Source organism: Aplidium turbinatum, chromosome 10 (assembly GCF_918807975.1).
Source record: "Aplidium turbinatum chromosome 10, kaAplTurb1.1, whole genome shotgun sequence".
Taxonomy (NCBI): Eukaryota; Metazoa; Chordata; class Ascidiacea; order Aplousobranchia; family Polyclinidae; genus Aplidium; species Aplidium turbinatum.
In genome coordinates, this window is record NC_137481.1 from 3,782,188 (window position 1) to 3,799,905 (window position 17,718).

The following is a 17,718-nucleotide window of genomic DNA, read 5'->3' on the forward strand; positions in this document are numbered from 1 at the left end:
TTCTGTGGTATGGTAGCCTACCCGACGGCAACTTTCCAAAAGGTACCATTAAAAAATCCCCTTCAAAGTTTGTTTGGTAATTGCAGAAGAAAAAAGAGCAATAGCACTGGTGGGAATCAAACCCACATCGATGAAATGACTATCTGCATCACCGCCCTAACCCTCTGCACCAAATCAGCCGATAGCAAACGGATGACTTAATTTAGCTATTACTTGCGTTTTTCTTTTGTTGCTCCAAGGGGATTTTTTAATGGTACCTTTTGGAAAGTTGTTACCCGACGCTCATTTCGTAGACCAGTTAGGGTTATTTAAACTCCACTGTTGCCATCAAGAATGACTTCAAAGTCAAGTTTAAACCAAAACTTTCAATTCCAACTTCTGCAGAAATCGAGCTTCGATAATTGTGATCAAATAGGCTAAGTATTGGAGATTTTTGAGAATTGGAGAATTTTGATGGCTCTGTGAAAATTGGAGGAAAAGTGGTAACCAACTTTCGATATGCTGACGACATAGTGTTGGTCAGTGGAAGTGTAAGGGAACGTTTAAATATTACGTAACGCCTTCGAGGGGGAGGGGGGGTTTATGCAAAGCGTTACGTTTAGCGTCACATCGGGGGGGAGGGGGTTCAAGCAAAACGTTACGTAACGCTTTCGAGTACGGAATGGTAGTTTTTTGTGCTGAATTCGTAGTGAAAAAGCGTTACATGGGGGAGGGGGGGGGGGGTCAAAAATTCGGAAAAAAAGCGTTACGTAATATTTGAACGTTCCCTAACGGAACTGCAAGAACTTTTGAATAGGATCAAGTCAAGAGTATGGTTTGCAATTACATCCCACAAAAACAAAAGTGATGGCCATAAGTAAAAAAGATGAAATTTGTCCAAGCTTATACATTGGTGGTAATGTTGTTGAAAGTGTAAGTAATTTCTGCTATCTTGGCAGTGTCATAACTGACACTTATGATGATAACACGGAAATTAGAAGGCGAATTGCTATGGTAAAAACAGCTGTGACATCACTTACAACGGTGTGGAAACAGAGGTCAATTGGTAAAAACACAAAATTGAGATTGTTGCGAACTCTCGTTTTCCCAATTGCCACATATGGATGTGAAATTTGGACATGCAAAAAACGTGACATTAAAAAGTTAAAAAGTTTTGAAATGTGATGTCACAGAAGGCTATTGCGTATCAGCTGGATGGAAAGAAAAACAAATGAATTTGTTTCCCAACAAATAAACGATAAATGGAGTCTGATAAACAACATTAACCTTAGAAAATTGAGATATTGCGGACACATTGCAAGAAGCAACTCGTTGGAAAATTCAATGTTAACTGGGATGGTGCAAGGCAAACGAACAAAAGGACGACAAAAAATGAAATATTTTGACAATATCAAGCAAATTACAGGAATAAAAAGCATGCCGAAAACAAAAGACAGAACAAAATGGAGGCAGTTCATAAGGGAGATCACAGCTGATCAAACATGATCAATCTGTTAAAGAAGAAAGGCTAAGTAACAAAGAATCATTATTGGATCACAAAGTAGCCAAAGACCAAAAGAAGGAAAAACTTGTCAAAGGCTATGGAGAGTAAGCCCCATTTTCAATCATTCTTGAGTCCCAAAATTCTGCATTGTTTACATATTTTTTCCTCTGATATGAAATTTTGGTGCCCGCCAAATGTTCGTTCTAGATCCGCTACCGACTGCTCAAGAACTAACGGCGATTATTGTAGTAGATCTCCTGTCTCGTGTTGTTTTACGGTGGTTTTCAAATTTAGTCAAATTTAATTTTCACATCACAACCCACAGAATTGTTGAATTATTGCACAGTAAAACAACTATAGGATGTTTAAAGGTACCTTATCATACCTTTCTTAGGTTGTTTACCATATTATCCCTTTCCTCGTCCTTCCCATGTTGCCATGTATTGTTGTCGATGAGATATGATCGAAAATAAAAGCGAACAAAACTTTCGTTGGTTTAATTTACTGTGTGTTCGCTAGTCCTGTACAGCATTCAGTGGCAGATCCAGGTGGGGGGGGGGGGGTTGAGGCTACCTTCCTCCAAAACTTGTTGGATCCTTCCCTACCGAACGCGATATGGACATTACAACAATGAAATATAAACCGAAAACTAGAAATAGAATGTAGAAACGTTCTGACTGGGGATGTCTGCAAGGCAGAGTAAACGCTTCCGTGTGTTTGGATTCGGTTTATTATTTGTTTGAAGTCCGCTCAAATAAATGAAACTAACATGCGCAGAATTGGACGACGGAAGAAACTGATTGATGAATGTCACAATTTTTTTAAAATAAATTCAGAAAAAAACAAGGAATGGAAAGATGGAAGTAAAACCTCGAGAAATGCTAAAAATCAATGAGCAAAAAAATTATTTTTTTAATCGTATTTGTAACAGCAATGTAGCACAGTCTGTAAAGTCTTCACGCGCATATTTTGCATATTTACAGCATTTCATGAATAATTATTGGCACCCAAGATTGATAAATAAAAACAAGCAACTAGTACGAACAACTCAACTACATGAAAAATAACTTGCATACAAAACATCAGCACATGCAAGAGAAACTTCACAGAAGACAGAGATGTGGCAAAACTTTGTCTTTCATTCATACTAACAACTGTGGCAAAGTGTTGCTGCAGTGTTGAACAAAACGTCTAATCCTGGACACACTTCAAAATCAATTCGTTTTCGACTGGCTCATCCGCAGACCGCAGTTGCTGCGCTCGCTATATGAATTGTTACCTAAACCTTGCATGTTTACAGCAGCTCGCACATAGTTAGAAAACAAAATAATTTAATCTAATCACTCATAATAATTTAATCTCATAGCACCATGGTAATTTAATCTCTCAAAGCAACAGGTTAGATTTAACTTCACTGTAGAATGTAGATCAAGCTATGCTACTAAGTCGGTTACAGGTGCGGGGTTATATTAAAGTCCAGATAAACCCCTCCCGAAAATAGCAAACCAAGATGTGCAAAAATATTCTTGAATAAGGCCTATAGCCTGCGACATTCAGGGGGGTCACACTTTTACTGCTGATTAAATAAACTGTGAGCAATAAGACAAGGAAATCGTTGGAATGTTCTATCACCGATGACATGAAGAAAGATGTCAAATAATGCTCTGCCCGACTCTCTGTTCACGAGTGCAAGTTGAACAGTTTATTTCGCTGGCTGGAGTTAGAAAGCGAGCGAGTCGTACCCCGGATAGCCTGGCATGTCGGAGAAGGAGTCATCCGAGTCGTTCTGGATTGTTCGATCTTGGTTGATTTGTTCCGCACGAACGGCTGCATCATGGACCGTGACGAAAACTTGCTCATGCGTGACGCGAGAGGTCAATCCGCAACCGTCTAATGTCCGCAAGACGTTCTCTGAAAAAAGGATCATGGATGCTAATGACGAACAAAATATACAAGGTTCGACTTTGCGCAGTGTACGGCACTCGATAGGGCGTCAGCTCGACACCGCTCAGAGCACGCAGGTGGACACATACATGCCTGAAGGTGGACACGAAGACTAGCTTCCTTCCCAATCTGGTCACTTAATCTAAATCTTTAACTACAGGGCGTAAGCCTGGACACGAAGACGACAATACCAGAGACTACATGCATGACCTCATGATAGTGACGTAGCCACAGGGGAGCAATCGCCCCCCAAAAATAGGTTTTTAATAGCCTAATATTACAACGTTTTAACGACATTGAATTACATATCGAAAGACATTTCATGAAGACATCGCTGCAGTGCATGCAGTCGCTGTATTTTTAAACAAACAAACTCTATTTCAAACATTTAAATATTCGCCCCCCAACAGTTGCTGTTGACTCCCTGAAATTTTTCTCTAGCCACGTCACTACCTCAAGTGCCACTTACATGACAATACTCACGTGACAGGCCAGCTATGAGGACGATGACTCCCAGAGCGTTGAACTTGTCAATGATCTGTATGATCTCCCGGGAGCCAGTCCAATCAACGAAGCTCCACATGGTGGCATCAAGGATGAGGATGTTGAATCCAAGCACGGTGAGAGGAGCAACATTCACGGATGCTAAATGATGAGAGTTGATCGGTGTGGAGAATTTATCATGATCATTCTATGACGTAACATAGGACATTGTGACATCATCAAATGGAAACAATAATTTGGAAACAAGCAACAGGAAATGACGTTGCAGAGGTTATGAACGCGTCCAAGTTGCTGACCACTGTTCAATGCATCATTTCCGCTTTGATAACAATAAAAACAAAAAACACCACGCTTTAACGTTGTACAGCTGCGTTAAAGGATTATGAGTGGAGCACGGTGAAGTTCTAGACTTCGTGAACCAAGAAATCCCAAGATCAAGTGGCGATGGTTCGACTCTCGAGATGTACGCTTGACCAACGTATTTCAATGACATTTAGTAGCAACCAGTGGATGGAACAATCCACAACCAACTAGACTTTAAAAAGCGAAAACTTCACTCTGTCAATTTCAATGACCGTCCAGTGATTAAAAGCCTCCAAACTGTCAAGATCCAGATGTGAAAAAAGCTCCCTCGTTCTGAGGAGAAAGGTGCTCACAATCAGTCAATCAATCAAGTCGCTGATAGATCGATTGCATTACAAACTTGGATTGAAACGCGAAGTCGCGAACCATCCAGACATAAAACGATCTTTAACTTTTGTAATGTCAACAACTTGTCGAGATGATGCAACTCTCACCGTCTTGTGACGTAGTTCCTCGCTTCCGAATGTTCTCGAAAGTTTTCTAAAAATAAATGGTTGATTGGTGACAATCGCTGGTGAAGGATATATTGGACTTGCTGTTGCATTGTATACAACTTATGCAGTTCCAGCCTCTGGCAAAGTGGATGAGAGCACCAAATGTAGTTTCGTTTGTCGTATCCAGGCTTACACCCGGTGGTTGAAGATTTAGATTAAGTGAACGGGAAGGCAAGGAAGACAATCTTCGTGTCCACCTTCAGGCATGCCTTTAAGTGTCCTGCCAAAGACACAGCCGCATGCTGTTGAGTGGTGTCGAACCGGCGCCCTTTCGATTGTCGTTCCAGGGCTCTCACCACTCGGCTATGCAGCCGACACACCAAATGTGTCATTGCGTATTATCAATGTAACATCACCACGCCAGATTATTTTATATAATATCAAGCTGCGCTTCTTCTACCATGTATTCCATCAAGTGCACTGATGAGGATTGCAAGTCAAAGCAGTGGCTGCCTGCAGTGATGGGGAAACTAGATCTACAAGGTTTGTTGTTCAGGGAAATCAAACCAATGAAAGTTGCAACAGCTGCCAACCAGGGGTCGTCAGTTCATTCTAGACGTTCTTGGACACAACAGCGACATGCGTACCATATGAGTAAGCGACAAATGAAATCTCTGCTGTCGTTCGGTGAGTGCGATGTCACAATGCAATTCTATGGCTGAGGATAGTGGAACGGGAATTGATGAATTTATGGATGTTTTGGTTTTAAATCTATATCCTCGGACTGGCAAAGCCTTGATAGGTTATTCCTTGTACAGGGTGACCCAAAAAGATGCGTACCCATGAAAATTTCAATTGTGACTTTGATTGAAAGGCTAATTTTTTCAAATTACAACCACACATTATTCAGTTTATCATCATCATCACGTGCCGTCTCCGATCCGGAGGTTGGCTGTCACTTTCTTCCACAAGTCACGTTCTTCCGCTACTCTTTTTGTTTCTCCGATGCTTGACAAATCAGCCCGCTGTATCACGTCATCTCCCCATGTTCGTCTCCTTCCCCTGCACCTCTTTCCTTCCACCATACCTTCAATAACCAATTGATGTAGCTGTCCTGCCGATCCTCTCAAAATATGTCCCGCGAATTTCATCTTTTGTTTTGCCAAGTCGTTTGCCCATCTATCTTGCACTCCAATTCTTTTCCTAATTGCTTCGTTTGTAATGTGTTTTTTATATGATATTTTTAATATTCTTCTGTAGCACCAGAGTTGAAAAGCATTAATTTTTTTGTGAATTTCTTTGCTGTAGGTCCAACTTTCACTTCCATATGACATGACTGGTTTGATGTTAACAAGATAGAAGTCTCAGTTTTATTTGTAAATTTATTTCTCCTCTTAAAATTTCCTTGCATTTCAGTTTATGGAAGACCATTGACCAGAGTTTCAGCTTTTTCTGTCAATTTTTAGTCAATTTATGGCTTTCCTAAAATGTGTTCCAAATGTGAAAAAATCGAATAAAACATGGGTACGCATGTTTTTGGGTCACCCCGTAGTTTCGCATACTTGTAGAGACTCTTGACGCAGAGCCGGTTACTGAGATGGGCAGAGTGAAGTTTTCCGATCGTCGAAGTGTTGTTGCCGGGGAATTATTCCATCCACTAAGTACCGCTGAATGGAGAGCAATCCTGAAATGCGTTGAATACGACGAATTTGCTTTTCAATTCGGATCCGCGTAGACAACCCTGCCACACCATGACACAACTAGGTACCAAAACCTAACTTTAACAAATACTGAAAATTGTCTGAATTAATCAATTTCAGATCTTCACCATCTCACCTGTCGCTTTGTTGACAACGACGTAGTAGCGTAGTCTTCAGAGAGGAGCAACTAAGAAATAACCAGATTAATCTTATCACAAACCGGTAGTTCACCATCAAGCACTTCATTTTCAACACTGCAGTTGATCACACGTCATAGCTCCTACATCCATGTCATCATAGATGTATTTATGCGTCACAGCCAAGATAATCTCACATCAAAATACGCAGAGGTCGAAGTGAAAAAGCAACCAAGTTTAAACGCCGACATTTTAGCAAATGGAAAACAAACAAAATGCCCACGGCTTCAATTGCAGCGCAAAAGCATCTGTGTGTGTGTCAGTGCCGCTAATACTAATAATATTACTTTCAACAGGAAGCCCCCAACCAGGGCCGGTGAGAGGATAATTTGGGTCCAGTTCCAATGAGATACTCGGGCCCCAAATCAAGACCCATGGTGGTTTCTTTAAGTTCTTGGGCCCCTTAGAAAGATTGGGGGTCCCTAGAATCAATAGCTAAAATAGTCATCTTAACAATGTTATAACGTCATAAGAGGCATTGACGCAATGACACACCTGATTGATTTCGGAGTCCCGCCCATGCTTCATGTTCTTCCTCGCCTTGCTCAAGGCGGTGGTCGGGTTGCAACTGGAACAAAATCTTCTTCGTCATCATGTTCAACAATAACGATTCGTTAAGCGAATGAATGGCGGCTAGCTACTGTTGCTATACCGAATGATGGGCGTTGCTGACTGGCAGCAAGAATTGCACAACGCCAGTACTTCAGTGCCAACGCAAGTCAAAGTTGGACTTTGCAATGCACCAAAAGTGCAAATAGGTCGTAGCAAGTATCAACGAACCGCCAAGAGCAACTTTATTTTGAGACTCTACGCATCAAAATGATGAAACATACCAAAAAAATAATAGAATATCGAAATACTTAAAAGTTTGGGTATTCATCAGGACAATTATCGTTTCTAGCATTAGTTACCTCTGGTGAACGTAGCAACTAGTGCTAGAAACAAGAATATCGAAACTTATTTCAGTAAATTAAAAAGTAGTAATGGTTTTCTGCTTTCTTATAATGACTAAGCAGATAGTCTCGCGGTGAAATGTATTCTGCGGTGAGATGTTGCTGCGACAGGTCACCACGGTCTATTGTTTCGAGTCAGAATGTCATGTAACCATCTACGGGGTACACCAGAAAAAAACACTTAGACAAATGCTCTTTCTGGACAAATATCTAAAAAACTCAGCCACCAAGGCATCCTTTAAGTACATAATTCCAACCAACAAGCAAATCCTTTCTTTCATTGATTCAACGTCTGACTCTGGAGACGTTAAATTAACGTTAAAATGAACTAATTTGCTGGCTGAGATGTGGACATGCAGAGCAGCACAGCCTTACCCCACAGCGTCGTATAGAGCTCTTCTGAATGCGTCTTTGTTCGTGAACGAAACCGAATCTGCAAAGTGAAATATCTTCACTCGATCAATCTCTACCGCGTCCTTGTAGCGCTTGTGGTCGGCATAGAGACCAGTGTGCCCGATGCGACCCAGAACGAAATGCTTGGGGTGCTGGATCCGATATAAGAGGCCAGCTATTGCCATAGCAACGCCCACAGCCAGACCAAGATCAACGCCAAGAACAATGACCGCCACACAGGTCACTATCCAAATGACCTGGAACAGTGGTGTTGGTTATTACTTGCGCAAAGAAAACTAAGATCCACCTGATGGTAAGTTGCGGTTTCGACTTATTAGATATTTTGTTTGTTATCTCCACACTGTCTGCAGCCATGATTAAATCACGGTCTCACACCATAATCACTATTTAGTTTGTACTAATAAGCGAAGAGTCTAACCCAGTGATTTTCAACCAGTGTTTTGCAAGGTTATTTTAGTAGGCTACATTAAGTGTTCCGTGGCTCAGAAAAGGTTGAAATACACCGTGAACAGGGTTGCAATAAACAGCAAATTTATGAGTTTAGACATTGTAGCAATGTGTGCAATTGTGCGCACTTGTTTTGAGGCTCCTCAAATGTTTCGTGGGGAATACAGCACCAAAGAGCTGCAATCAATCTACTTTTGAACTGCCCCTCTTCTATGAAAATCACTATTGTTCGCAACGAAATAGGCACAGTTTCAACTTACCTATGATTAATCATTGAAACGCAACAAACTAAAAATGCAGAATTGGGAAAAAAAGCTCAACAAAAACATGTCAGTTTCTTTTCTTACAAAGTCAAACTTGCTTATAGCCCAGACGTGCTTGAGGTTGCCAAACTGGAGAAACAAGTTCTTCAGAGCCACAATGATGATGCAAGCTAGAACGGATTTAGGTACAGGTTGAAATAGAGGAGCGAGCCATAAAAGGACCACAAGCATCAAGACGGAGGACAGGATGCCGACCAACTGTGTTTTTCCGCCTAAAAGAAAAAAAGCATCGTTCAGCGGAAATTCAATGGCAAAGTGGCACAATATTTTGTAAACACTACAACCTTTAAAAAGAGATCTATGGTCACTTGGTCAGTCTTCTTACTAACAGTTATCCAATGTTAACAGCATGGCAAGAATTGTAACAACACGTGACAATCTGCTAAGAGTTCTAGCTTTGCTTCTGTTGTAATAAGTTGTCGACTTAATTCTGTTGTAATAAGTTGTCCACGACAGTGAAAGCATGGGGCAACTTTTTCAGCAATCATCTTGGTTTTTCATAGTTTTCAGGCAAATAATATCAAATAATTTCAAGTACCGGTAGACTCCTGTATGGCTGTTCTAGACAGAGAGGCAGCCACAGCAAAGGAACTTAGAAAGGCCGGAATGGTGTTGCAAATCCCCAGTGCAAGGATCTCCTGATGAAAGCGACACAAGTAGTGTTGGATGAAATTAAGTTTTTATGGCGACGGGAAGATTTTTCATTGCTGGAAGCGGCAGGACTAAGTACTGCAGCTTCGAGAAAACACAAACCTTCTCGCCATATCCAAGTTCTGTACCACAAATTAACTCTTTCATTGAAACGACTCCAAGAAAACAATTAAACATCAGGTACAGTGTAAGTTGAAAAACACTTCGAAACCTCAAGTAAACTATATCTTGAGTCACGTCGCTAATGTTTGCTCTAGAGACACTGAGACAGACCATGGCGAACTTGAGCAAATACTTGGTTAACGAGTGAATTATCGCCAGCATAGTTTGATGAGAACATGCTCAAAGCTACGGTTGCCCCGTAGCATGACGTAGTCGTTTTGGTCTCTTCACCGAAGTTGTAACTGACCCGGATTTGAGGTGACGTTTGAAAACATTCGAATCCGAATTTGCAATCTAATTCTGCTCTGTTCGTATATGAGAGCTTGCCTTTGCTAAGTTATTCATTCACAAAACCCGAGTTTGGATCTTTTTCGACACAAAATGAATTTTCTGGTCAGACCTAAAATAGAGAAGCCGCTTTCAACGCATATCTTCATTATAATGAACACGTCGGTGCGTGTATCAGCAATCTCCAATCACCTGGTTCGCGTCCACCTCGTAACCATGCTTGTCAGCGTATATCTTGGTTAATGACAAAGATATGGCAACACTGATGAAAGCCATGATGATGCAATCGGTCACCATTGTGGGCCACAGGTTGATGTAAGGAGGAGCAGATAGTGCAGGAAGCCTGGATGGAAAATGAAATGCAAATATACGTTTTTTATAAATCTAATAAATGCTCTGGACCAATCCCAAGAGTTGCAATATGCAAACAATGCGCGCAAATGCAAAAGATTGACGTTTTGTTTATTTTCGAAACATATTTTTGTTTTTACGAACATGTCCGATTGTTTGTTGTTGAATCGCTGTAAAACAAATTTTCAAATTTTTTTTAAATCGCGCAAATAAGTAAATTCTGAAACTTAATTTCTGTATTATGGAATAATCCTTCGCTCATATTGCACCAACTACCCACCCAGTCGGGATGGTCTTCACAGTGTTCACGTTGAATGGGGGGGCGCCCAGGGAGGCAAAGTAGGAGACGAGGGTTGCTACGACAACGAGAATGAGCTCAATCGGGATAGGGACGTTTTTCAACTTTTTCTTATATCTTTGATTCAAGTACTTGACGATCAATAAAGAAGGCAGAGCGATGGAGGAGATTATGACGTCAGCAGTGTTGCCATGGGAAAGATTGCTGAAGATATCGCCGTAGATCTGCAGGTGGAATTGAAGCTTGTGAAATACCGCTGCTGTGAAAAATTTGTTTCATGTTTTTATAATCAATTAGATTGAAATGTCTGCTTCAGAAAAATAAAAATGCTGATGCTATGAAACCACACGTAACAAAGTAAATCAGAAACATACTATTATTTTCAGAACATAGGGTTAGGATCAAGAAAAAATATTAAAAATGTCAAAATAACAGTGGTAATTAGACTATTATTATTGATCCAGATTAATTTTGATTAATTCAGAAATATTAATGCCAAACTTTTATATCTGAATGGGGATTTTGTATAGATATAGTATTTTTCAAACGAAATCAACATGCACCTTAAACAGAGCAAGTGGTCCACTGTATTTGCCGATAGATTTGTCCAACCCAAATATGTACTTGACTTGTGAGGTCATGACATGGAATGCAGCACCAGTGGTGAAGCCTTGAATGACTGGGTCTGACAGAAGCGTTGTTAAAAACCCCAGACGCAGTATCGCCATTGCAAGCTGAATGACACAACTTGAAACATGATTCAATGTTTAAAGTTTCGTTTTAAATCAAACGTTTTCAACCAGGAAGGAATTTCCTACTTGTCATCAATATTGAAATAGGATCAAAATTAAGTGTTAACATAAAATGTTGTAAGCTGAGCGTTTCATTTAATATAATGATTAGGTTTGATATAATTTGCGCTGATGAGTGATAAAGAAAAAAATAGATAATAGCCTAACTCACGGAACAAAGCCATCCATCATGGCAATAAAACGATAAAGAAGATGAGATATTCCCCTCAATGGATGCGGTTAACCTCAAACCACGTTTCGTCTTTAACACAGAACTGATTTCTTCAGGCGGTTAGCAAAACAAAGTTTGGGAGGAAAATTGTGAAGTTAGCAAATGGAGTTCAGTTTTTCTTCACACGATTTTAATGTAATGTTTTGCTTCGAGTTTTTTTTTTTTGCTTAATGAGTAATGAATAATGATATAATCGATGCTGTCATGGAAGGTAAAATGCAAAAAGAAGAAAAAAATAAACATGGAAATAAAAAAAAAAAGAAAACGAAAGAAGATTATATGAGTGTGTTAAAGAGAGCAGAGGAACTGTCAAAAGGCGGTGAACTTACTTCTCAATACTACTGCTATCAATACAATTGCAAACTAGATTACCGTTACCGGCCCTCTCACCTGCATGACACCAACCAGTAGAGTGGCCGAGCAAGCGATCTGGATCTTTTTGATCTCATTCTCTTCTTGCAAGTACAAGGCATAACTGCTGCTGTTCAAGGAAGGAAAGTCCTCGTCTCCAGCTGAAAAATAATTATAAGAATACAATATATAGGGCCTACCTCTGTTGAAACCATCATATCAGGCATGGGTCATTGGTTACCAACCTCGCTTGTAATGAAGTGTGCTCAAAACAAGCACGCAAACACAGATTATGATGCCACTACAAGCTGAATGTTGTGTAATTATGAATGACAATAGAGGATCAGATCAGTGCAATAGAAGTTGACTATCACAGGAGAGTGGTGAGACCATCTGGCAGGCACTGGTTGGACAGTCTGTTCAACACTTATCAATGATATATTATATACATCAATCATACATGGCTGGACATGAGCTGAGTAAAACATCACAATCTTCAATAACGACATATACACATAAGCAATCTTAGTTTTCTACATAAACATTCATAAAACCAAAACTTTAATTGTTATGTTAAAGCCTTGATGCCAGTATCCTTAAAGTGCTTACTTTCAAAAATGAATTCTTTTGGCACTGAATTCATATCAACCTCTTGGGCATTAACCATCATTATATTTCCTCTGTAAGATATTTCTACATCTGGCACATGCAAGGATATTAAGTTCTGGATCATTAAGCACACAACTGCCATGGTACCTGGAGGATAAGGCAACTAAATGGTCATCATCAACAACCTCAGTCTTTGGACACTTATACTTTAACATTCTGAGAGTAAAGTAAAACATTTTCAGGATGTGTTATTACATTATGTTACGTTTTTAAGACATTATGTGATTCAAGTCTCACTTTACAGAGTGTGCTAAAAATAATAACCACATCTAAACTTCAGTAAAACCATATGAATAAAAAAAACTTGTAGTTTTACTTTGGTCTACTCTTCATTAAAAAGTAATTTTGCTAAAATCAAAATACCTTTGCTGGTAAAGCGAGATCTTACCTACTGAAGTGTGGCGAGAGGTAGGAAACACAAACCAGAGCAGCACAGGAAAGAAACAACTGTACAAACCATATACCGGCTGCACACCAGCTAACAATGCATAAGCCATTCCTGCGTATAACACAACATGATTAGATTGTTTTCTAGAATTTTTAAACTATCAACTAATACTATAAAACGTTTAAGTTATTTTGGCAGCCGATTGTAGCATCGAATAGACAGCGATAGACACGTGTTTCGCCCATGAGGCTGGGCTCATCAGTATCGCACCGTATTCTTGCCACTTGAGTAATCGACCGCCGCTTTACCAGTCAGTTTAACTCTTATCTTTGTGGAAAGAAAGAGCCAACAAAACCAGCAGGTGCCTGGGGTGGGTTATGTGAAGAAAGGCGTTCTTCCCGGCTATCAGCACAAGGCTGATTACTCACTAGGTCATTGGTTATTAGGGCTAGCGTGGAAGCTACACCGTTCTGGTTAGCGAAGCGTCACTGCTGCTCGCTGTGCTAGTGAGTAATCAGCCTTGTGCTGATAGCCGGGAAGAACGCCTTTCTTCACATAATACTATAAAACTTACAATTAGTTAAACCTTGTGAGACACAATTCAAACTTCTGGATTCAGAAAATGTGAACATGAAAAAAGAAAACTTGCAGTTAACAAGGCAAAATATTAAACTCAAGTTTTCTGAAATCACCTTGAGGTATTCGAATGATCCCCACCGTCCATCCTGCTATCAAATCACCAGCTATGTATTTCCTTTTGTATTTAGGAAACCAATAAAGGACAGGAAAAAAATTAAGCACAAACTTCCAAAACCTGTAACAATTTCAAGATGGCTGCATGTAATTTTAAAACTATTCTTGTCACAAGAAAGTGAATATTTTTCTAAGTCCTAGCATACACGTAGGCCTATTTACAACTTTAATGGGTGTAAAAGATAAGAAGAGTTTGCTTCCAGACTGATACAGAAGTAAACTTTGAACCAAACAAATAATTCAGATCAAGAAATTATGATACTGTATAGGCTATGCCAAAAAAAACAAACTTAAACTTATCTAGACACATCAGACAGCAGAACTATGAAACATAGCAGTCATGTCTAACTAAAAGCATTTTCTAAAATTGTATATACCTATGGCAGACAACAAACAACTTTATAATGTAGTTTCATGGGCAAAAGAATAAAGTAACCAAAAGCATAAGAGAGATTTTCCAACTGGGTATTTCATTCAACTAAGACCACATTAGGTATGAGGCATATGCCATTGGTCAATACCGTACTCAATAGCATGAAAAAGATAAATTTCTTCAAATACAGTAGGCTATTATACGGTATACCTGGCCGGGGAGCAAGAAAACTGTCTTCTTCTCCATCTGTTAACTTGAGAAAACAAAGATGTACCTTCTCCAGAAAGTTTATCAGCATAAGTATCATGAAATCTTTCTTCACTTAACGCAGGACGTGAAACAACTACTGTCTCTACCATCCTTTCAAAAAATCACCAATTCAACTACAACTTATCACAAATGTTTGCATAGCACAAACACACATACAACGGTCAATATAAGTGCAACCTATCAAATAATCCATATAAAACCAATACCAACGACCTGTTTTAGCCTGATGCTGAGGATTCGCTTTGGTAGTAGCAGTTTGCGCTACCTTTCCGAACACAGTTCTCTAGTCATGTTCTTTATAAGAAAGATGTTTATAGAATATGCAATAATCAATCAATCACTGGTTTATTTTTTTCTCAAATTATCACGACAAATACATTGGTACATTACATAGAAGTGAGAGAGGCAGGAAGCGAAAGACCTTATGAGGTCACCAAGTCAGCTTCCACCCCGGCGGCAGTACCGTATTTTACAAAAAGATACTACCAATGAAAATTATACTGAAAACACTTAGAGAAAATAATGAAACGTTGAATAAGGTTACAATCGCAATGTGGGGGTTAGTAAATGCAAGCCAAAACATGAGAAGATTGTATATGAACATAACATAAAAAAACAAAACAAAAACAGAGAAATCAAACAAAACACAAATTAGATCCCAAAAGTTGTCAGACATGTCAGATCAATTTCACTGAAAAATACACAACAGAGTTGCATTTAGCAAGAGTAACAACCGACCAAGTGCGTTTGATATTGCTTTTTGAATGAAAAGGGAGACAAACATTTAATTTCTGAAGGAACCTTACCCCATGCTTGGGGTCCCAAGTACTGTAGCATTTTTTGCCCGGAGTTATTATTAGTTCTGGGTAAGAAATATTGAGATTTTATCTTGTGGCGAGTATTATGTTGATGGATATTATTTAAATCATTAAAATAAGCACTAAAACAATCAGGTAGAAGTCCATTTTTATATTTGTGCATGAAATTGGCATACTCAATTTCAATTAAGTCATTAAGCTTGGGAACATCAAATTTAACATATAATAAATTTACAGAGGCATGTCTAGGGTAAAATAAACATGCTCTAAGAGCTTTATTTTGAATAACTTCTATGGGATGTAAAATAGATTTATCAGCCCTACCCCAATTTATTAATGAATATTGTAAATGAGATTGAAAAAGAGCAAAATAAACAACACGCAATGTACTAAGTGGTACAAAATGTCTGAGCTTATATAAAATTCCACAAGTTTTATTTAGCTTTGTGCGAAGACAAGTTAAATGTGATTTCCATGATAGCTTGTTGTCAAGGGTAACACCAAGATATTTAATTGAATCTACTTGTTGAATAGGATTTCCATTAATACTTAATTGAAAGGATTTGGCTTTGAAAGGATTTTTACATATTATCATGTATGCAGTTTTTGAATAGTTAATTGACAGCTTATTTTGTCTCATCCAAATATCGACAAATTTCATTTCTTTATTTACTCTTTTTTGAAGGCAAGTTAAGTCTTTATCTGTCATATGTAAATTGGTGTCATCAGCAAATAATGTTGTTTTAAAATTTGTTGCATTTGGTAAGTCATTCACATATAACAGAAAGAGTAATGGCCCTAAAACAGAGCCTTGAGGGACACCACATTTTACCTGTTCAAAGTCAGATGTATTTCCAAGTATTTTAGTACATTGTTGTCTATTAGATAAGTAGGAATTTAAAAGACTCAGAACTTTACCTCGAAGGCCATAATTGTAAAGTTTGCTTAGTAAGATTTTATGATCTACAGTATCAAAGGCTTTGCTTAAATCCAGAAAAATTGAGCATGTGAATTCCTTTTGATTCATGGCAGATAACAGTTCATCATATATTCTTGTTGTGGCTAGTGAAGTGGAGTCATTACTTTTAAAGCCATGCTGGCATGTAGACAAAATGTTATGTTTGTTGAGAAATTTATTAATTCTTTGATATAGAATTTTTTCAAAGATTTTAGAGAATGTCGACAGTAAAGAAATTGGTCGAAAATCAGTTAAGGCTTTGGGATGAGGGTGTTTTGGTACTGGAGTGATTTGTGATAGTTTTAGACAATCTGGATAAACTTCTTGAGCAATGCATTTGTTGAATAGTTTGACCAGGACAGGAGTAATGACACATTTAGCTAATTTAACAGTTTTAGTGGAGACACCATCCAAACCAGGAGCTGTTTTTGTCTTCATGCCATTGATACAATCAGAGATTTCGCTTTCATCAATATCTTCAAAAGCAAATGATTTTAATTGACTTTTTATGTCACTACGTGGATGTACTGATGGTATTTTAGCTGCCATTTTTGTTCCTATTTCAGTGAAATGTTTGTTGATTAGATTTGTAAAATTCATAGAATCAGTTTCATACGTTGTGTCATCAATGATTATATGTTGAGGTAAATTATTTTTTGAGGAAGAGTTTTTGTATGTAGTTAGATCATTAATCACTTTCCACATTTTTCCAGAATCATTTTTGTTAACGTTAAACAGATTGTAGTAATATTGTTTTTTTGCAATTCTTTTTAAGTGTGACAGTTTATTAGAGTATGCTTTGTAGGAAAGAATCTGTTTAGAATCATCATGCCTGTAACACAATCTGAAAAGTTTATTTTTTGTTTTGATTGATTTGTAAATGCCTTTAGTTATCCAGGGTTTAAGTGTTAGTTTTTTTTCACGCCTGGTTAATTGTCTTAGAGGTGCATGTTTGTTGATCATAAGTTGTAGGTGAGAAATAAATTGGTAAAAGTTACTGTTTACATCAACATCAGTTAGCGCTATGTTGTTTTCAATATTTTGCATACCATCTTGCAATTCTAGCAAAAAATCTTCAAGAACAAAATTTTTCCATGACCTTTTGTATTGAGTATGTACATTAGAGAAGCATACAGTAGAATTCTTTATGATTGCAAAAACAGGTAAATGGTCAGATATGTCATATTTACAAATTCCACTAGAAATGTTTTGTTTGCAGTTGTTTGAGTATATATGGTTAAGAAGAGAAGGAGTGTTGTTAACAAGAAATCTGGTTGCATTTTGGATGAGACAATTACACCCAAGCGAATTCAATGACTCTTTATAGATTGTTATATTGTTATTTTTTAGAAGAAGATTGATGTTCATGTCACCACAAATTAAGTAGTCTTGTTTAGAGTTTTCTATGGCTGATATGGAATTACATAGTGTTTCTTGAAACTGATTGAAGCTGTAGTTTGGATGGCGATACATGACACATATAACAAATGCTTTACCTGTTTTTTGAGGAATTTCTATCCACAAATCTTCACATTCTGGCAATTTAAGGTTGAGGTCAATACGCAATGCATATGGAATGTTCTTTTTTATGTAAAAGGCAACC

At 38.3% G+C, this 17,718-nt stretch overlaps 1 protein-coding gene across 2 annotated transcripts; it reads right to left on the minus strand.

The window, feature by feature from the left end:
• Nucleotides 1–2,206: 2,206 nt before the first annotated feature.
• LOC145778660 (prestin-like) lies at nucleotides 2,207–17,664 on the minus strand. 2 transcript variants are annotated; one of them, XM_082590195.1, is made up of 17 exons: nucleotides 17,612–17,664; nucleotides 14,280–15,030; nucleotides 13,636–13,757; nucleotides 12,944–13,054; nucleotides 12,496–12,642; nucleotides 11,926–12,047; nucleotides 11,076–11,246; nucleotides 10,495–10,736; nucleotides 10,056–10,206; nucleotides 9,301–9,400; nucleotides 8,787–8,974; nucleotides 7,954–8,228; nucleotides 7,121–7,193; nucleotides 6,565–6,615; nucleotides 4,729–4,774; nucleotides 3,911–4,072; nucleotides 2,207–3,394 (listed from the first exon to the last, which is right to left on the minus strand). In XM_082590195.1, the coding sequence occupies exons 2-17, from the start codon at nucleotides 14,426–14,428 to the stop codon at nucleotides 3,204–3,206; spliced, it is 2,301 nt and encodes a 766-aa protein (XP_082446321.1). In that variant the 5' UTR covers nucleotides 14,429–15,030; nucleotides 17,612–17,664; the 3' UTR covers nucleotides 2,207–3,203. The 2 variants fall into 2 exon arrangements, with proteins under 2 accessions (XP_082446321.1, XP_082446322.1); XM_082590196.1 differs by lacking the exons at nucleotides 2,207–3,394; nucleotides 17,612–17,664 and having other exon boundaries at nucleotides 3,980–4,118; nucleotides 14,280–15,877.
• Nucleotides 17,665–17,718: the final 54 nt, after the last annotated feature.